This window comes from Mixophyes fleayi, chromosome 2 (genome assembly GCF_038048845.1).
Source record: "Mixophyes fleayi isolate aMixFle1 chromosome 2, aMixFle1.hap1, whole genome shotgun sequence".
NCBI lineage: Eukaryota > Metazoa > Chordata > Amphibia > Anura > Limnodynastidae > Mixophyes > Mixophyes fleayi.
Window position 1 is genome coordinate 364,992,385 of NC_134403.1, and position 22,277 is coordinate 365,014,661.

The 22,277-nt window shown below is 40.4% G+C and overlaps 1 protein-coding gene across 1 annotated transcript; it reads left to right on the forward strand.

Annotated features, from left to right (window-relative positions):
• The first annotated feature begins 718 nt into the window (after positions 1 to 718).
• On the forward strand, positions 719 to 21,088 carry LOC142139591 (uncharacterized). Its single transcript, XM_075197324.1, has 5 exons — positions 719 to 896; positions 8,330 to 8,521; positions 10,850 to 11,074; positions 13,123 to 13,267; positions 18,855 to 21,088. The coding sequence occupies exons 1-5, from the start codon at positions 851 to 853 to the stop codon at positions 19,027 to 19,029; spliced, it is 783 nt and encodes a 260-aa protein (XP_075053425.1). The 5' UTR covers positions 719 to 850; the 3' UTR covers positions 19,030 to 21,088.
• The last annotated feature ends 1,189 nt before the right edge of the window (positions 21,089 to 22,277 follow it).

Below are 22,277 nucleotides of genomic sequence, written 5' to 3' on the forward strand. Positions count from 1 at the left end.
TATCAATTATAGGGGCGTATTCAATTCTGGGCAGAAACTGTATTACGGTAATCGTGCGCGGAAAAAAAGTTAATACGGTAATTTACTCGCTGGATTTCAGCTTGCAGCTCCCTGAGCCGCGAGCTGAAATCCAGCTATCTATTACCGTATTAACGGTAATAGTTTGTTCGCGGCGCAAAAAAAAAAGTTTTGAATATGCCCCATAGACTGCAAATCACTTGTCTGCTAATGCTAGATTCACTTCTGTAGACTTCAACTTGTTATTTTATTCAGAGGACTAGCTACTTAATTAACAGGTCTTAGGATATATATCAATTCTGTTAAACTGATCTGTCTGACCTGTGACATATCCTGTTGCTGCTAGAGCCAGAGAAGTCTGTGAGATAAGTGGCAGTAATCTAATCAATCAGGCAAATGAAGTCAGTTCAATAGGGTTATTTTGCTAGCAGTCTGTGTACAGCAAGTGAGCAGCCTGAAAGAAAGTGATAATGAAAAAATCAGACCCCCCAATTTCTGGTAGCATTATAGTGCCTACCCTCTCCCATCTTAACCTCTGTGGTGATACAAATAACACCCAGGCTTCTTATTAGACTGAGGAGGACATTACCCAGCCATGTTATATGCTATTTATCAGTCTGTCCCGCAGCAACTTTTACCGTATATATTCGAATAACAAAAACGAAAGTGAAAATATCACAGACACGGAGTTGTCCACAAGATGCTGCGCTGTTCATCTATGATTGGCTAGTCTCATGCACAAATACACTTTCTATTACCAGCCCACAGTGTGTTCCGTATACAGAGAAGATATAACAGTAACTATTAGGAGAACATTACATCCTGTATACAGATGATATCACTGATCCTCTTATCCTTAGTGCTGTCAGCAACCACAAGTGAGTGCAGCTGTCTGTGTGCATGTATGTACAATGTATGTACGGTGTATGTACAGTGTACGGTGTATGTGCTGTGTGTGTAGAGTGTATCCAGGATTATCTGACACCGCCCGTCGTGTAACTCGGGTGGATTAGACGTGACTGCTCTGCAATGACTTCTCCGGTATGTTACATGTCTGTAGCATGTACTATGCAGGATGCATGTGACCTATGCAAAAACTGTAAAAGAATTGCAAAATGCAGAATTGTAAAAGAAAATATAATAAGTATCTGTGCAAGGGGCGGGGCTTCAATCCACTAATCGGAATTTAACAGGCTCTGGGCAGTAGGAGGAAGTTATTTGCGTACAATGCAGTGGAGCCTCCTACACACAAGACTCCTCTCTAACATACAGCATCGGATTCATTGTCCTTCATAACCCTGTTCCTGGTTTCCACTTCCCCGTTCTTTATATAACCTAATAACAATCTATACATTGCTCAGCAGCCTTTCTAATGCTGATTGTCTTCACACCTTATTCCCTGTAACTGCAGTTATTATGTAGTCATGGCCTTGTGTGTGGTGAGGACGGGCCTGACATAAAACCTTCCAGAGGGGAAGAGTGGAAGTACAAAACTCCCTAGTTCCACCTACTGTAATTCGTGTGACTAATGAAAGTGCCTGTCTGGTCTGGTAACCATATATGTCTGGTCTGGTAACCATATATGTCTGGTCTGGTAATCATATATGTCTGGTCTGGTAATCATATATGATGTGCTGTGCATCCCTGAGCTCCTCATTATGGGCCTGATTCATTAAGGAACTTAGGCAAGAAACTGATCATGTTTTCTGGACAAAACAATGTTACAATGCAAGGGGGGAAAATGAGTTTATTATTTTGCACATAAGTTAGATACTGTCTTTTTTTTCATGTAGCACACAAATACTTAATAGCTTATTTGTACACTGAAATTTAAAGTTGATATTTGTGTGCTACATGCAGCAGTGCTATCTCCCCTCTTAGAGGAGAGATCTCCATAGTTAGCAAGTATGACTTACAGCCTTGTTCCCCATGCCTATGGAGCCATGCCAACTCTAGTTGAAGTTCTCTCTTGCCTGTCTTTCTTGTAAAATAAACTGTATAGGCATATTAGGATCACACATCTGTTGGAGAATCATTGACAAAAAAGTGTCCCAAGCGCCCTGAGAACAGTGATTGTTGGCATGCTCTGCTTCAGGTAGTCCTTGAACAATGTCCACTGCAGGCTCTTCTGGTGCTGTTCTAGTCCACTGCTCAGGTACTGTGACACCTCGCTGTCTTGTGTTTTCTTCCACTAATATATAGATCAGCACCTTTTTTGTTTTTATTGGTACCATCTAGACCTCTCCGCTCACAGAGGCTTTATCTTGTCTTTTATAAGCAACTTCAGTTCCCTCAGTCACATTGCAAAATAAAAGATAGAATTACAAGAGAAAGAGAAAACTGTTTTGTACGTATGTCGTAATAAAAAAATAATAAGCCCTGAGTTTTGTCCTTGTAAAATTGTTGTATTCCTTGATAGGATACTACCAGTTCTTAGACCATGCACTTAATGCTCTAAAAAATTAAAACTATACCCTGGCTATGCCACCAATCTGCCAGAACGCGCTTCCTGAGTCCCTGACTTGGATGATTACTGTAAGGGGTTACACACGATTCCAGCATTCAGTCTTTCCCTCACCTATCACACAGGTTACAGATTTGCTGAATAGCCCTCAAACAGTGCTCTCAAACCCATACACACCTATGACCTGCCACTATCTATTGTATCTGGGCAATAGTAGCCCAATATAATGTCACACAAATGTACCAGCTGGCACACCCTATGCCCCTTGTTATGCACTAGTTAGCACTGCACACACCAGCAATCAAAGGGTTAACACATCAAAACTTTGTTTTACACGCAGGCGCACACTAGACTTGTTAGTCAGATGGATTAACAATTCACACACCAGCATTCAAAGAGTTAACATGCATTATTCCTCATAAAAGGCAAATGGATTCATTAGAGTATCAAGGACAAAACTTATTACATTTTAGATTTAATATACAAAGATGCAGGGCATTTATATATATCAAAAAATAAGCTATAATAAATTACATGCAAAAAATAAATGCAATATAGTCATGTGACAGGATGGACTTTATATACCACCCTGTCGTGTTGCTGGGGACCGGCTTGCCTTGCCACCGTCCCCTTTCAGTATCCCATTTGCTCTTTTCTAAATGCAGTAGGAGGGGCCTGCTGCCACTAGTAAGCTTCATCATCGGCACCTAGAACAGCTTTTTCAGAGTAACACTAGATGCTAGTGTACCATCTTGCTGGTACACCTGGGCTGGTACACCTAATCTCTTCCTTCAGATCAGGGTTGCTGTGGATGGTTCCCCCTGCCTATCACACTAGCCAGAGCTGCAGGGTAGCAAGCAGAGCGTTGTTACTAGATGCTGGGTCCAAACCTCAGAACAGCCAGATAACGGATTAGATTAGTCTAAATTGTAGGTCACAGGAATTACAGCATAGATAAGTAGGCGTCAAAGCAGGATCTTGAAGCAGTGGTGTTATATTAGCGCCAGAGGTCCTAATAAGGACCGTTTCTCACTAGTTAGATCTACCAGTGATCGTCCAGAAGTAGATATGGAATAATAAAATACGTGGTCAAACAGGGCTCTTTTTATACAGTTTTAGAGACCTAACCAGGCAGGAGGTATTTCAGCCTCCTGCCCTTTAACCAATCCAGGCTTATTCATGCAGCCTGTGTGTGAAAGCCTGGATGGATTAATCCTCTCTACATTGCTGCTAGAGGCCCTCCTGAATGTACTCCCCCTATCCATGAGCTGCAAGGGAGAGGGGGGCTCAGCCACCTCTCCTCCCCTGGTGCCAGATAAATCTCCTGCCTAACATGCTTCCTAGGACTCTGCATCGAGGTCTGGTCCTCCCTATTGTGAAAAATAGTACCAGAGGGAGATGGACCAGATCCCAGGACAGCAGTCCCTGGCCTGCTGCTCCTGGAGCTCTCTGGGCGCCAGTATGCGGCTCAGCCTGCTGGTATCCCCAGGCGGCCCTGCATCTCCTGGATTGATTTGAATCCAGGAGGTTAGTCTGCAAACCCCTCAGCAGCTTCTTCAAGCTGGCTGCCGGGGCTGAAAACTCAGGCTGCAGAAGACTGTGTAAGTACATTTTTATTATATACGTTATATTTTACATTTTACTGACTTTGAGTTACTCTTTTTGGCGCTGCGTGCCGGTTAACTACCAGTACTGCAGCGCTCACATACATTAAATATTCATTTAATTAAATATGCTTGTACACCCCCCGCACATAGCACCGAGGTTTAACCCCTCAGTGATGCAGCGCCAAGTATTACTCTACCGGCGTTGCGGGACATTTTAATTACATTTTTCAATTTGTCAGACATTAATAAAATTAATCATATACATACGGTGCCCGGCACCGGTGATGTAACTCCACCACACTAGCATATACACTGCTCCTCTAAATGTCCTCCCGAGCTAAACCTGCTTAAATACCCTGTGTGTGAGAGGGTAAATTGTCAGCTCTTGGCTACTCGTGCGGCAGCCATCTTTAAATGGACTTCAGCGCTGGGAGGGTTTATACCCTCAGGTTTCACTGGGATGATAATCAAGGGGCAGTGTATATGCTAGTGTGGTGGAGGAAATGTCCCCTGGGTGTCAGTTATGGTTTGTCCAAAATAAGTCCAACATGTTTGACCCTCCATAACTTTTCTCAGACATATCCCAGAGACATAACTCCCCCTTCAATAAGCCAGTCATAACCTCCCACACATTTGCATATCAAATATGATGGAATTACAACAATATAAAATATTACCGAAAGACACGTGACTACTGTGGTTTTTCTACAGTGGCTAATTATATTTCACAAATATTGGATGTTTTTTGCCCCTAAATACAGAGTGACACACTGATTTCCCAAAACATGAAATATGAAGGTATGTTCTTTGAAGTTAATATTTCCTACATATATGCATAAGTAGCCTGTGACGATTATGTATTGTTACTTTCCCTTAATAATCAGATATGACAATGTATATTGTATGTAACCTTGTAATGTTATCTCAATGTGTGCTTTGATAATAACATGAGTCTGAACCTATGCAAGTGTCAATAATCTTTTTAGATAAGCATCTCTGAGGAGTTTTTTTGGTATGCAGAGGATGTGGACCTGACCAGCCAAGCCGAGCGAGCAGAGGTGAGAAGTCAGGCGCTGTGAACATTCCAGATCTCAGGAGATCCCTAGCTCACTTCGAAACCCCTGTGACATTTGGGAAATCAATCTGTCCTTATTGACAGCTAAACTCCAAATGGGGGGAGCTATTTGGAAAAATGTTTAAAATCTTCTGCCTTAGACAGTAACGTGTGCATTTTCATGAGGGGATCTATCAAGACTGAAATGTTCCATTTTCTCAATTGTGTTCCCTCACACTCACGCTAAGTCTTAACTAGTAAGTAGTGACTCTGGTTTTATTTCCTATTTTATTTTCTGAAACTTACTTGAGCAACTTATTGTATGTCTTGTTATTAATTTTTTGTAACTAAGCCTTGGAAACATTTTTCAGATTAAATACATTTAATCTAACGTGTTCTCTGTGATTCTTTGTGAACTTACGAAGTCCAGAGAGACTCATGCTACATGTGTATGTGATTTAAGTGTGAATCATTAATAAGTGGTTCTGCTGAACGTAAGGACACCATAATAAATCCTTTGTGGTGGCAGAAAAGGTGTATTCATTGCTAAGTGACTAAGGTGACGCCAGTCACGGCCAGCTGCATCTGGGAAAGGCTGGGCGTTCGTGACATAGCCTTTATCTTCTGTATTGGCCTAAAAGGATCTCTGGCTACCTAGCACATGGTTTTCCTCTAATTTACAGATAGTGGGTTACTTGGGCCCTCATATTGACAAATATTGTCATTGTCACAAATATTTAACTTTATTTTTCTTTATTTGTCCTGTCTATTTCAATTATTATTATTATTGGCATTATACCTAGTGTATCATACTGTGCGTGGTAACAGGCCCCTCTGCTAAATAAAGATCAGTCTACTCTTTTTAAGTAGTTCCCAGCTAGACGCAAAAAAAATTAATCTGAAAAGTTTAGATTCAATGTCTAACCATGCAATAGTGGGTGGGACAAATGTGAGGACTTAGCTCAGGTGTAAAGCTAAATAATTCAATCTAAATTCTTCCTTATTCCTGGGTTTCTTGAGCACAGACAGAGGTTCTAGGGGCTTATAATTCCATTTGAATTTAAGAAAAACAGATTGCAATTCTTTAAATATTGAAATTGGAACTTTAACCGACACTGTCTGAATAAGTATAGTAATTTGGGGATTCATTTCATTTTTATTTTAATTGTCCTTCCCAGCTATGATATAATGTGTATTTTTCCAGATAAAGAGATCTGGGGGTAAATGTATCAATATGCGGGTTCTTCAACACCCGCGTGTTCAGCCTCTTCCGCGATTAAATTTCAAGCGGCGCTGCATTGTAAAGGGAAGTTAACCCTTTACAATGCAGCGCCGCTTGAAATTTAATCGCGGAAGAGGCTGAACACGCGGGTGTTGAAGAACCCGCATATTGTTACATTTACCCCGTGATATGATTTTGCTGATTAATTGAGGGTCATTTTACTGATATAGGTATTCATAGAAGGAAGTGCTAAATACACCCAGGGATCTTATTGTATGTTTCTGCAACTTAAGTGTAGTATTGGCTCTAGTGTTCTTTTGATATGCCGTGGGCTATGCATGAACATCGCCTCTGATATGGAAAGTTGATTCTGTAGCCAGAAAGGTCACTGTATAACTATACCTCTATCAATTCATATAGGGCAGGAATGAAGGTTTAGGGATGGGTGAGAGACAGGAGGATCTCATCAACAAATAGTGTGCCACTCACCTGCACCCCAAGTATTGATTGTCAGTGCCTGACCAATGCTGGAAGAGATTCTGTTGCAAGAATGAAGACCAAAACTGACAGGGGACAAAATTGTCCGGTCCCGTTAGATATAGAGAATGTATCATATGGAATTGCGTTGATGTTTACCCTAGCCAATGGAGAAGCAGAGAAAGCTGTGATTCCCCTGAGGATTTTACTTGAGATACCATAGGCTCTCAGAGTTTAGAACATACATTTTCAAGATATTCTATCAAATGCTTTCTCTGCGTCTAGGGATGCAATGACCACTGGTGTTTTGCTCATTAATGATTTGTATGATGTCTGTATTATCTATGTCCTGATGCCCTGAAACAAATCCTACGTGGTCATAGGGAACCATTGCTGGGAGGACCCTATGAGCCAGGATCTTGGCATAAAGTTAATATTATTGTTAAGCAGTGAAATGGGTGTATAACTCCCACAATCATGGGGGTCTGCTCTCATTATGTATAACAACTTTCTTGGTTTCCAACATGGATTTGGAGAAAGCAGCTCCCTGAAGCACAACGTTAAACTTGGAGTGAAGGTGGGAGCCAAGGTTTCTGCAATTTTTTTTATAGGACGCTGTAAAGAAGCCATCTGGGTTATGGTATTAGTTGTTTTTTGAACTTTAATAGCTTGAGTAAACTCTTCCAAAGTTGCTGGGCGATAAGAGTGGTATTATCTGGGGAGTAATGCTTTATGGAAGAAAATGATTAATGATGTCTTCTTAAAGTTCAGTCCTGGGACCTGATTCATTAAGGATCTTAGCTTGAGAAACTTCTTATTTCAGTCTCCTGGACAAAACCATGTTACAATGCAAGGGGTGAAAATTAGTATTCTGTTTTGCACATAAGTTAAATACTGACTGTTGTTTCATGTAGCACACAAATATCAACTTTACATTTCAGTGTACAAATAAGCTATCAAGTATTTGTGTGCTACATGAAAAAACAGTCAGTATTTAACTTATGTGCAAAACAGAAAACTAATTTGCACCCCTTGCATTGTAACATGGTTTTGTCCAGGAGACTGAAATAAGAAGTTTCTCAAGTTAAGATCCTTAATGAATCAGGGCCCTAGAGGCCTCATCAGTGCAAACAAGTAGGAGATGGAGATGTCAGAGATGGTTTATGTAAAGGTCTAATATTCAAACCCTTATGGGTCAAGTGAGCAAAAACTGTTCATATTGTTCTTTGGTACCCTTAAAGACTTTTCATGTCCATATAATTCACAGTAGGGGGTGCATTATCCCACATGTATGTTTTTCTGCTGGATGGAGACAACTCAAAGCAAATGAATTGCATATGCTCATTCACCTCACATGGCACTGCTTGTGATGGCATTACTATGGATCCAGTTGGAGGTAGATGGTTAGGAACAGGTTATATAATTTCATTTTGCATTCTGCAGTGGTCTAAAATGATGTGTGCTTTCCTATTTCTATTTCCCTTTAGCTGCAGGCAATGAAATTATATGTTTGTCCAATGGAAAACATCTCATTATCCTAAATGCCACTGAGATGATGGCACGTCGGTCTACTGAGGGCAACACACAGATATTGACGTTTGTGCCGAAGGATGGATCTATACAACCAGCCTGCACTTTCCAGTTACAGGGAGCAAGAAGGAAGAAGAGGGGAATCCAGGGTGAGTAACAATGGATAATATTTCTGACTTTCTGCAGTAATTGCCAACCTTTTGGTTAGTCACAGGTATTTACTAAGGTGTGTCCCATAATGCAACTAGTGAAGCCCTGTGGCGTCCAAAAACTCCAGTGCCTCTGTACATCCAGTTCCTGTGTATGGCTCCCCTTCCCCCGCTGTTGGGAGGGAAACACAAGGTGCTGTTTGAACTGCATTTCGATGTTCAGTCCTTCAGTATCCAGCTTAATGGATAACTAAACTGATGTTACGTAGTTACAGTTTTTGTTTGATGTGGACATTCCCTTTAAAATATCAGACAAAGGAGTACCCATCTTTTAATCAACATTAAATATTTGCATTATTTAAAATAAGTATCGCTACAGGTCTATCATTTACAGTCTTTTATGATGATTGTCCTGATTTTAACATTATAAAGTTCATAACACTGATATAAGATTTAAGTAGGCTGATTAGTACTTGCACCTGTGTGAAGGTGTTAAATGAACAGACCGGCTAGACATCCTCTCTGCCCTGTCTGGGGGAAGGGACTGCAGATTATCAAGAGAGAGAGCCTGATACTTGCTGTGAGTAAACTATACATGTTGGAACCTCTTATGTTATTGTTTAGTTTTGATAGTCAGGAACGACATGTGTTTAGATGTGCCGGACAGGCAAGGTATTTATTTTGAAGTTTTCTTTATTTTTTTGTGTAATAAAACTGGCTGAGGAATCCTTGGGCTTGTGTGACTTTTCGGCTGCTTTACACTACCACCCACTCCCCAGGACATGGCACCTGTTCCCGTAAGCTGGTTACTATATTTACATATATATGTAAATATTCAGTGACAACTTTAATAGGTACATATGGACACCTGTAAGAAAAATATCTAATCTGCCAATCATGTGGCAGCAACTCGATCCATAGAAGCAAGCAGACATGGTCAAGAGGTTCAGTTGTTGTTGTTCAGACCATTTTCTGTTGTTCAGAAATGTGACTTTGACCAATGAATGGTTGTTGGTGAATGTCAGGGTGGTTTGAGATCTCCGGATCTGATGATCTCCTGGGATTTTCACGCACAGCAGTCTCTAGAGGTTACATAGAATGATGCACAAAACAAGAAACTGAGCTGCAGTCATGTGGGCGTAAATGTCTTGTTAATGAGAGAGGTCAGAGGAGAATGGCCAGACTGGTTGAAGCTGACAGGAAGGCGACAGTAACTCAAATAAACATGCGTTACATCAGTGGTATGCAGAAGAGCATCTCTGAACACACAGCACATCGAACCTGAAGTGGATGGACTGCATCAGCAGAAGACCACACCCGGTTCCACATCTGTCAGCTAAGAACAGGAAACTGAGCTACAGTGGGCACAGGCTCGCCAAATCTGGTCAGATGAAGATTGGAAAAATGTTGCCTGCTCTGTGAGTCTCGATTTCTGCTATGACATGCAGATGGTAAGGTCAGAATTTGGCGTAGATGACATGAATCCATGGATTCATCCTTATTTGTGTCAACGGTACAGGATGGTGGTGGTAAGGGAATAGTGTGTGGAATGTTTTCTTAGCACGCATTAGGCTTCTTGATACCAACTGAGCATCCTGTAGATGCCACAGCCTACCTGAATATTGTTGCAGACCATGTGCATCCCTTTTTGGCCACAGTCTACCCATGCCACTGCCATAAAAATAGCATGCTATGTCACGGAAAGCACGTGTCACCTCAAGCTGGCTCCATGACTATGAGTTTGGTGCACTCCAATGGCTTCCACAGTTAACGGATCTCAATCCAATAGAGCACATTTTTGGTGGAACGGGCGAATTGCAGCATGAATGTGCAGTGGACAATTCTGCAGCAGCAACGTGATGATCTCATGTCAACATGGACTTTAATATCTAAGGAATGTTTCCAGCATCTTCTTGAATCAATGGCATGAAAAATTCTGGCTGTTCTGGTGGTAAAGGGGGGTCAATTTGGGTTCGACCCTCACACAGTTTGAACAAAGCATAACTAACAAATGCTTGCCGTGTTAAATGGAGAATGGGAGACACGCGCTGTAAGAAACATGTTATCGCTATTTGCAATTTATCATTTACATTTACTATTTTTAGTTATTTCTATTTTTTTATTATTTACTTACCCATCCACAACCTTGTTACAATATTGTTGCTGTAGTGCATATTTTGCTAGCTTATACTGGAAGGTATGTGCTGTAGTTGTACCAACCTGTTTTATGTGTGGAAAATCTTTCAATAAAAAAATCAAAATAAATATTGTTTCAAGAAAATAGAATATTGTTTCATTATAATTTCCCTTTTACTGATATTTTTCCAGGAAACCACAAGAATCCAACAGAAGGATTGGATGAAGTTATTATCACACAGTGCAGCGCATCAGGAAGGCAGAGACCTGTAATTACCTGGGACAATGAGGAGAATATCATTAGTAGAGAAGACAAGGTGAACACAACTAACAATATTACCACGGTCACAAGTACACTTCACTACTACATGTCTTCAATATCCTCCGACTTAATCACCTGCCATATAAACCACAAAGGTAATGTTTATTTCTATAAAGGTGCCAACCATAAAGGCTACTGTTTGTGAAGTTTCTAACCTACATTTCATCCAGTGACCTCTCTTCTCCTGTGTGTCAAACTGCCTCTCTGCCATCTCCACTTGGATGGCTGAAAGATACTTCAAGCTCTCCCTAACCTAAGCTGATCTTGTCATCGTTCCACCGCCCAATGTCACATACCTTTCTCCCGTTTCTCTTACAAATAGTAATGTTACTTTCACCTGTGTTCCCCATGCATGCCGCCTAGGGTCCCTCAACTTCTCTCCTCACATCCAGTACCTGTCGCCTCCAACTTTGCAACAATGCCAAGGTTCACTCTTTCCTCTCCATGGATGTCACCAAGACCCTCAACTCCCGCCTTGATTACAGCAATCTCTTCTGTGGCCTGCCTGTCCTCCTGCAGTCTGTCCTGAATGCAATGTCACAATTAATCTTGCTCTCCCACCGTTCCTATTCTGCTGTGCCTCTCTAAAAAGTCCACCACTGGCCCCATCACCTCCAGAATACAATTCGAACTGCTTACCCTCACCTATGTCGCAATTATTATTATTATCGTTTATTTGTTGGGCGCCACAAGGTTTCCGCAACGCCGTATACAGTACAAACAGTAGACTATACAGGGTGAAACAGTACAGACCAATAAACACAAAGTACCAATACTTCAGAAACTCCAGGCAGGTAAATACAGTAGAGACGGAGCGGAAGAACAGGTATGGAGACGGGAGGGGAGAGGGGCCCTGCTCATACGAGCTTACATCCTAAGGGAGGGTAGACAAAATCAGGCACAAAAGGGGGCCAGTGAAGCAAAGGAGGAGAGAAAAGAGGGGCCAGGGGAGAACGAGCAGAAGAGATGAAGGTTAAGTGGATGGTTAGTAGGCCTTAAGGAACAGGTGAGTTTTAAGTGCCCATTTGAAAGAGCACAGATTGGGTGAGAGACGGATGGAGCGAGGGAGGTCATTCCAGTGAAGGGGGGCAGCACGGGAGAAGTCTTTGATTCTAGACTGGGAAGAGGTGATCAGAGTGGAGGAGAGGAGGCGATCATTGGCCAAGCGCAGGGAGCGGGCGGGAGTGTGAATGGAGAGGAGGTTAGAGATATAAGGTGCAGTAGACTGAAGAACAATTGGTAAAAGACTGATTTCCTCAACTAGATCAAAGAATTATAAATGTTGTACAATAATGCACTTACAGTTTGGGGGTAGATTACTACTTTCGATATATTTGCAAAACAGCAGTGCCAGAATAGATCAAGAACGGAAATATTTATTAAAATGAATTAAAGCCACTTACAGTTTTTTGTAAGATTTGTAGACTCAGGACTATTCACGGCTCTCCCACGGATCAGCTAGCTGATCTCCAAGCTTATGGTTTCTGGGGGCAACCTATCCTCCTCCTCCAGCACTTGATTCAAAGAACGGAATTCTACTTAGCGCATCAATGCCTATAAAACTCAATTGTACCTTTTATGTGCGAAGTAGGTCTCCAATCACTGAATTAAATGGAGCCCTACAACTGCCCACCTCCACTGCATTGCATACAGAGGTACATGTGAAACGTTCCGCTATATGGAACAAAGTTCATATATCCCAGTTGTTTTTATTTTGTGAGAGTGTCATGTTATATATGTCAGGTTATGATTATGTAGATAATATTGTAATTTTCTACATATCTGACAATATACATGTCCTATTAAAAAAGAGGGCAAATGTTTCATTTTGGGTGAAAGGAAGTGAGATAAAATATTAAATCTTACATGTGCTCTGACAACAGCCCGGTGAGGCGTGTTCCACCAATTCCTGTTATGGTCCAGCAGAGGGCGCCCTCTCTCCTGCTACCACTTACCTGATGGAAACGGGCAGTGGTGGTGCTTTTCCCATTTTAGTGTGAATTTCCTATTTATTCAATGACTTTAGGAGTCATTTTTATTATCCAGCAAGAGACAAAAGATAGAGACAATGCAGCATATTCTCACACTGATTATACAGCATTATGTTGTGTCCTAATTGCCTATGTCTCTTTTATTCTTCTAGGTGACTCACAGACTGCAAAGCATATTTTGGATGAACTTCAATATTCTATAGTTACCTCTTTAGTCATCATCTTTGTTGCATTATTTGTTGCAGTATTGGTGCTAGGACTAGTTTTTTGCTTTGCACACTACAGATTACGTAGAAAGTAAGTATAATTGTGTTGGGTCTGAAATATCAGATACTTTGTAACAAGTTGCAGAATATTTGTGTTGCTATATGCAACTTTGTACAGCCCTGACCTAAAGGGGAAATATTGATGAACAGTAATTACATATAAATTTTAATGATGATAAATGCAGGCTTTAAATTTATGCCTATGGCTGCCTTACCAGTCTGATAGTTGTATTTAATCTGGCTTTACATGCATGCAAGGTCTGTAGTGTTTGTATACATTTCCCATCAGGTAATGAACAATGAAGTAGAAGTTACCTGCTGGAAAGTGGATCATTAACAGCCTGAAATAGAGCTTGTGTGCATGCACCCTAATCTATCCTAACTGGATGCTGATAGTATTGTGTTGACCTTCCCTGGTCACCATACCTGTATCTACCCCGTATCCAGCCAGCTAATCACTGCCAGGAAGCACTCACCATTCACAGTGCTGTGGACCTGTGTCTCTACTAGACGTCTTCTCAAGGATCATGTTTTGCACCTTGGCCAAATCATGTTGCACTGCAGGAGGGTGGATAGATTTAGTTGGAAGGGCGCCTGCATGCAAATAACTGTCCAGGTGCGAATGTGTACATACCAGGGTTTATTCCTAATTCTAAATTAAGCCCTTAGTTGAAAGTGATCTTTTTAGCCGCTCAGTCAGTATAAAAAAGCAACAATGAAATATTCTAAGGGTTTAGCCACATTAGTAATAGTGCTCTGAATCAGGGGCTCATGCTGTATTGTCCCCAATTCTGACAGATGGAGACTGGTGGTTACAGAAAGGCTGGGAGACCACAGATGATAATGATCTGTGATGTGTCGTATGTGCCCATAATCAACATTTTTAATTTGCATTGAGATTGCTCAACATTCAACATTAGGTAGCACGTTGACTAAGTGGTTAGCACTTCTGCCTTACAGCACTGGGTTCATGAGTTCAATTCCCAACTATGGCCTTATCTTTGTGGAGTTTGTATGTTCTCCCCGTGTTTGCGTGGATTTCCTACGGGTGCTCCGGTTTCCTCCCACACTCCAAAAACATACTGGTAGGTTTATTGGCTGCTAACAAATTGACCCTAGTCTGTGTCTGTGTGTGTGTGTATGATAGGGAATTTAGACTGTAAGCCCCAATGGGGCAGGGACTGATGTGAGTGAGTTCTCTGTACGGCGCTGCGGAATTAGTGGCGCTATATAAATAAATGGTGATGATGATGAACATAGTTTTCTATTCAAACATTATAGATATATCAATGTATTTAGGAACAAAACATGATAAATTAAAGTCTTTTCAAATCTCAAAAGAAAAAATTCTAATATATTATAACCTGCTCTAGCCTAATTATTTGTGACTGCTGTGGTAACCCACCATTCACTATTCGTGAACCATCATATGCTCACACCTTTCTACTAGTACAGAGGTGACCAACCAGTCAGAAACCAAGAGCCAAAAAATGTATAGGTAATGCAAAGAGCCAACTTTACCTTTCATATGTTTGCGCATATACATATACCCAGTATAAACATGCGCATATATACCATACACATATACATTGAAAATATAACATAATTTACAATATCTTGCTAAGCAAAAAAAAGAAAATATCCAACATTGCCAAAATGATCAGAACGATCGTCAAATCATTAGAGGAGGGTTCAAAGAGCTACTAATAGTCTCTTCACAGCGGCTCACACAAGTACTGCATCTACAATCCCTCTGACCTCTTAACGTGCCCCTTTTACTTCTTTACGTGCCCATTGGATCTCCCCACATGCAAATCAGCCTCCCAACTTGCCCTGAAATGCCTGTCAGATATACCCACATGCCTATCAGACCTCTCCAATTGCCATCAACCTCCCCACATGTCCTTAATATGCTCATTAGAGCTCCCTACATGCCATTATACCTCTCCACACGCAAATCGGACCTCCCCACGTGCCACCAGATTTCAACACATGCCTCTTACCCGTTATCAGATCTTCCCACATGCCAATAGATCAACCCACATTTCTCATACATGTCATCAGACCTCCCCACATGCCCCTTACATGCCCATCAGCCTCCCCACATGCCACCAGATCTACCCAAATTCCCCATACATGGCATCCAAGTTCCCCACATACTCCATTCATGCCAGTCAAACCTCCCAACATGTCTACACACATTCCATCAGATCTTCCTAAATGCCATCACATCTCCTTCAGCCTCTTCACATGCTATCAGATCTCACATGCCCCTTACTTGGCCGTGTGGAGGAAGGAGAAAGAGCGCACTACACTCTGTCCTCCTCCTTCACTGATAAGATTGCCTGTGACACTGTGAGCTTCCTGCATTACACAGAAGAGGTCACAAGATGCGGCTTCTCATAGTCAGTCGAGCAGCTGAATGTTTTCCATCTGGACAACCAGACTTTGTTGCTGCTCCCAGGAGCCATATTTCAAAGCTCAAAGAGCCACAGGTTGGCCACCACTGTACTAGAAAGTAGGATCAACACCCGTTTTCATTTCACTAACATGCTTTTTTGACACATAGCCACCGTGCACCGGGCAGCACGATGGCTTAGTGGTTAACACTTCTGCCTCACAGCACTGGGGTCATGAGTTTGATTTCCGACCATGGCCTTATCTGTGTGGAGTTTGTATGTTCTCTTCATGTTTTCATGGGTTTCCTCCGGGTGCTCCGGTTTCCTCCCACACTCCAAAAACATACTGGTAGGTTAATTGGCTGCTATCAAATTGCCCTTTGTCTCTCTCGGTCTGTGTGGGTGTGTATGTTAGGGGATTTAGATTGTAAGCTCCAATAGGGCAGGGACTGATGCAGATGAGTTCTCTGTACAGCGCTGCGGAATTACTGGCCCTATATAAATAAATAGATGATGTTGATGAAATATTACCCATCACACCTACATGTATGTGATACATTCAATAATATTTGAAACACCTCATTAATTTTAAACACATTTGTAATGTTGATAATAGTAGTTGGTCCCTGGGCGCATAGACAATGTATCTTGTGTAAAACAATTTAATAAATCATTGATAATATAATCAAACAGTGCTGTACATAACCACATATATAACAGTAGAAATGGACTTTAAATGTTATATCAATATGATCCCCTAATAGGTATCAACCATAGGTAACACCTATACAAAGCCAATATTGGACCTAGTACATGTGTGATAGTTATATAACAGCTGGTAGCCAAATGAGCTGGCCGTGTGTACAAAAACACTGTATAGTAGTCCAAAACAATGCCTTATATTATATTAGTCACACACAATGTCCAAATATAATTTCCATAAGTTCATCCCTCCTGAGTGAGGATATATAACAAATAAAAATGATGATGAAAAACGGTGAATGATCCCCAAATAGGTAGAGTTCAGTTCCGAAACAAATCCTGGTATATGAGTGTTATAAGCCAGATAGGTCCATCGGGTGAGCCCAATTAGGAGACTGGTTGAAGGACTTACCCTTAGTGAAGCAGATTGCGAATCACAGAGTTGTGGATAGTCCTAACCTGATAACGCTCCTTTGTGTGTTGGGCCCGTTGCCGTGGCGATGTTCCTCATGTCCTGTTGTCTGGCGGAAGTGTCCGTCTCAGAGTGAGTGTTCTTGCGCATGCGCATGCGACTGTACTATCCCCGCTCGTAGCGGAAGCCCCAAAGGTGAAACGCGTTGGATTGAAGCCACACAACAACTCAGCGGTGCAGCTATCCGCAGTTACTGCTGAGAACAAACACATTCAACCACCGCTACGAGCGGGGATAGTACAGTCGCATGCGCATGCGCAAGAACACTCACTCTGAGACGGACACTTCCGCCAGACAACAGGACATGAGGAACATCGCCACGGCAACGGGCCCAACACACAAAGGAGCGTTATCAGGTTAGGACTATCCACAACTCTGTGATTCGCAATCTGCTTCACTAAGGGTAAGTCCTTCAACCAGTCTCCTAATTGGGCTCACCCGATGGACCTATCTGGCTTATAACACTCATATACCAGGATTTGTTTCGGAACTGAACTCTACCTATTTGGGGATCATTCACCGTTTTTCATCATCATTTTTATTTGTTATATATCCTCACTCAGGAGGGATGAACTTATGGAAATTATATTTGGACATTGTGTGTGACTAATATAATATAAGGCATTGTTTTGGACTACTATACAGTGTTTTTGTACACACGGCCAGCTCATTTGGCTACCAGCTGTTATATAACTATCACACATGTACTAGGTCCAATATTGGCTTTGTATAGGTGTTACCTATGGTTGATACCTATTAGGGGATCATATTGATATAACATTTAAAGTCCATTTCTACTGTTATATATGTGGTTATGTACAGCACTGTTTGATTATATTATCAATGATTTATTAAATTGTTTTACACAAGATACATTGTCTATGCGCCCAGGGACCAACTACTATTATCAATACTTTGTCTAAGGGTTGAGCTACCCTCTATCCTTCCCCCTCCCCATCCCCTTTTCCCCTCCGGTCCCCTTGTGGCTGCAATATATACAGATCCTTAGGTATAGGGAGCGCTGAATCAACATCCTTTCTACATTTGTAATGTTGACTTTGCCAGACCAGCTGAAGACCTATAGTAGTGTACACCACTCATATTGTCTCATTTGATCTTTTGCACCTGACACCTTTTTTTTTATATTTACTGTTGTGTCCCCTGGCTGACAAGGTCAAAATTTGTTCCTTCTTAATTCCCAATGTAACTAGCTGCAGTAAGCACTGGTTAGACGAGGGATATCCCAATCCACTGTGATGACCTCTAAATTTTATCCCGGTAGACCTCTATCTGTGTGTATGAGTCTCTACTGGGAAAAAGCAGCAATTAGGTCTTGTGGCTGTAATATCATGTCTTGCTGTTAGCAATTTGCTACCTTGTTCAGGGGAACGGATGAGAGAGGCATATTTTAGCCTTCTTTTATACATTCTTTTATACATTGTTTATACATTGTTTTTAAAAATACTCTCACTTGCTCTTTGTAACAGCTGCACGTTACATGCATTTAAAAAGTCTACAAATGCAATAGTGTTTAATTATTGAAATAGATCAAATGAATAACATTTTGTGGTGGTATAATCCTTGTAATTGTTTTGGTAATGTAGGTCTTGCAATCTATAGTTTCTATCAAAGTTTATCGTTTTTATAGACTAGTATTGACAAACATCAGTGCTTTTGAGCTAAGCCTTCATTTCACCAAGGTGAATGTTCTCTTTGGTCTTTTCTAAAGAATGACTAAATATTAAAATTCAGATCAGTTTGGCGTAAAGAGAAAGTAAACATTTTTTTAAGGTGATTAACATATGTTTCTGGTAGGGACCAACTATGTGAACTCTTAGGGGTATATTTACTAAGCTGCGGGTTTGAAAAAGTGGAGATTCTAGGTTTCATTTTGTAGAATGTACTAAATAAATGAAATCTAGAATCTGATTGGTTGCTATAGGCAACATCTCCACTTTCTCAAACCCGCAGTTTAGTAAATCTAGCCCTTAGACTTGTTTCTTTGTTTTCAGCATTTTAAATTGAATGATTCTTCTGGTTTTTAGACAATCCAACAAATTTTGGCAACAAAAAGAAAAGAATCAAGCTCCAAGAAAGATAACTGCAATAGAAGACACTTCCTTAATGTGCGACATCCCGAAGTCCTTGTTCTACGATCCGCTCTGCCCAGAAAGGAAATCCTCTGCACAGAGACCCCAACAAGAGTATGACTCCAAATGAATTGGCAGTTTTTAGGATGGATTTTAGTGGTTGACAATGACAAGTTGGTCAGAAGAGATAGTTGAGTTGCAGAAAGAACATACACACAGGTGTAATTAATATAAACCATAAGGATTACCACTATATATTAAATATATAATGGATAAGTTAATATGAGCAATGACCCAGAATTTCATTCAATTAATCTAAAAGGGAAACCTCATCTGAGGGAGAAACTCTTAAGTTCTTTGGTATTAAATTTTTTTCCAAGCATTTTTGGAGGGTGACTTTATCCCAACAATGGCGAGCTTCGTTTTTTAAAAGGATTTCAAGTGCAAAGTAACACAAACTTCTAAAGAGAGCCAGTTCTACTTGTCCTGTAGTCTCTACTTGTATTTGATTGTCAGTAAATTAAAAGGGTAACTTAATCCTGACATGCTGAATAAGTCTATTGGACTGACTGACGACTCTCTGTCTCTCTCTACTCCATTTTCTGTTTTCTTCTCCTGTAGTTCTATTTAATCCTGTAATCTCTCCTTTTCTCCCTCACTGGTTCATTCAACGTGTCCTCCCCCAAACTCCTGCATCAAAACTGTTTCTATGAAGCAATTTAACTGCTTTACGTGATTATGCAAATGTTATGTTTATTGACCTGTGTTATAATGTGTGTATTTATTTGTATAGACTTATTGGTATGCATTTTATATTGTCCAATGTTAATATAACATGCTGTTATATGCTAGCATGCTAATATATGATGCCCTATATTAAACTTTTGTGCCATTTTATATTACATTATTAGGTATTATATGCTAGATTGTAATACCAAATTATCTATTTTTCTATCTGCTGTAACACTACATAAGTCGTTTTTTTTTTAATGAGATTTATATTTGTGCTGCCGTCATCTTATTTTTTGTACATTTATGAAAACTGGGGCACAGGAAAGAGTTGCGATGACACTTATCAACCAATCAGTTTTCATAAGTCTCCCATTTGCTGCAAGTTGTTTAGAAATCCAATAAATTGTCATAGGTGACACCCAGGGGCGCACGCAGGGGGGGTTTCTGTTTCTCCAGAAACCCCTCCGCGAAGAACAGTGTCCCTACATAGCAGCACTGTACAATACAGCACCGCCGCGGATGCTTCTTTGACAGCGCCGCAGCTGCAGTTCAGTGCAGTGTCGCCAAAATGGAGCTGCTGCGCATGCGCGGCCGTATGCGCAGCAGCTCTTGCTATATGTGCGCCCCTGACACCGGGCAATATTCTTCAGATCTGCAGAATTTAGCATACAAATTGTACATTATTACAGTATATAGTAAAGGTCTGCACAACAATATAGCAACTTTTGAATAGATATTAATTAGGACTTCTTACTGAAACATACATTATACAGATATTAGAACAGACAACATATATATTATGTTATGTACTATTTACTGTGTCTTACACACTCTCACATATCTTCTGATATTTCATTTATTTTGAATTTTGTTAAAGAAATGTTGAATTCACGAAGAATAAATGTTATTTTTGTAAACTTGTGTTAAATAGTGGGTGTGGCCGATTAGAAGGTATAATGACATTATAACAATAATGACACAATTAAGAAGATCTCTCTTCATTGGAAAAAAATTACATTATTAAATGAGGCCTGCAGTGCTTAATGTTGATTGTTTCTTGTGTTAATTACATACATATCCAAACTATAGAAATAAAACGATGTAAAGCCCAATAAAAGCAGTGTAGTGCATTTAAATAAATCAAATTGAAATAAGGAATAAAAACATAGGGGATTGTAGGAATAATATAAGCCAATTTGGGATTACCTACCTATCTCTATATTACTTTGAGTTGTAATACACCAGGTAGGTTAGAAATGTTGGACAACTCTTCTCCTTTTACATATGTATATAAAATATATAGGTATACTGATTAACACATCAGTATATGTATTTGTGCGTATGTGAATATATATATATAACCAAACATTTATTCTCTTAACACCATATTTTGTCTCTTGTGAATGTAATGATATTCAATACATTTTTTAAACCAATAAAGACTACCATTCTCATGATCTTTGTATTTTTGTGTTTAATTTTTCACCCTTTGACATATCTGTGTGAAGTCAGCCATCTTCTGGGCAGGTATAACTAGTCTGGGGTATTAAGGACAGTGTGGTCAGCCCATGTACTGACAGGAGCATGCTCACTGTGCTCCTGGAAAAGATCAAGCTGTACCAAGTCTACCACTTTTCCACACAGGCTCCTGATGGGCTCTGACTGGTCACGTGACATTAGTCACATGATCTTACATAAATCTTCATTGACATAAGAAAATTGAGCAAAGGGCATCGTTTTATAGCTTATTTAATCAATAATGGTGTTTGTAGTCTACTTTTCACACCTATATTCTGGAGCATGTTGTAGTTAATGTGCTCACTACAATCTTCCCAGTAAATATATTTTCAGTTTTCAAAATGAATAAAGCATATAAAAAATAATAATATAACTGAACTAGTTGGTTATTGTATGATTCCTGATCTCAGCCACTGCATGCCGGTGCTTACATCTGCATAACAGAGTAGAGAAACACTGGTGTTCCAATTACGCTACGGACAAAAGATTCTCTCAATGCCAGGTTATGTGAAACCCTATTTATATCTGATAAAGGGGCCCCTCTCAAGGCGGAAAAGATGAAAGATTATTTGATGAAAACCTGGGAAAAAAACCTGAAGTGCACACAGGGAAATTCCATCTTATGGGTGTAAATATTAACTTAAGGTTATTGTTATACTAAGGAATAAGATAAAGTATGGAGTGAATAAAAGGCCCATTGTGGGTATAACTTTCTTCTCTACCAACTTGGGTTAGTAAACAGTTATTGTCTGGAAGTCTCTCGGCCAGGCCTTCTTGTCTACTTGGTGATTCTCCCTACAATATGGGAAAATGTAGCTTATTTAATTTTGAGCAAATGGGTTTATTTGTCCACCGGGCATATAACAGGTCCACTTCCTGCTTTGGGAAGTTACCCCATAGAAATGCCTCCACTTGTGGGCTTGCTGGCTGTGATTGGAATGTTCCTGCTGGAGAAGTAAAAACAGTATCTTCAAAGTCTTTCTTACTATCAGTTTATTAGCGCCCTCTTCATTAATTTCAACTCTCAATTTTTCTCCTAAAACACTTGTTTTAATAAGCAATTTATAAGCAATCCTATTTACCGTCACCATAATTCTCTTCAAACTCCTCTTGTTTCTCCATCATCCT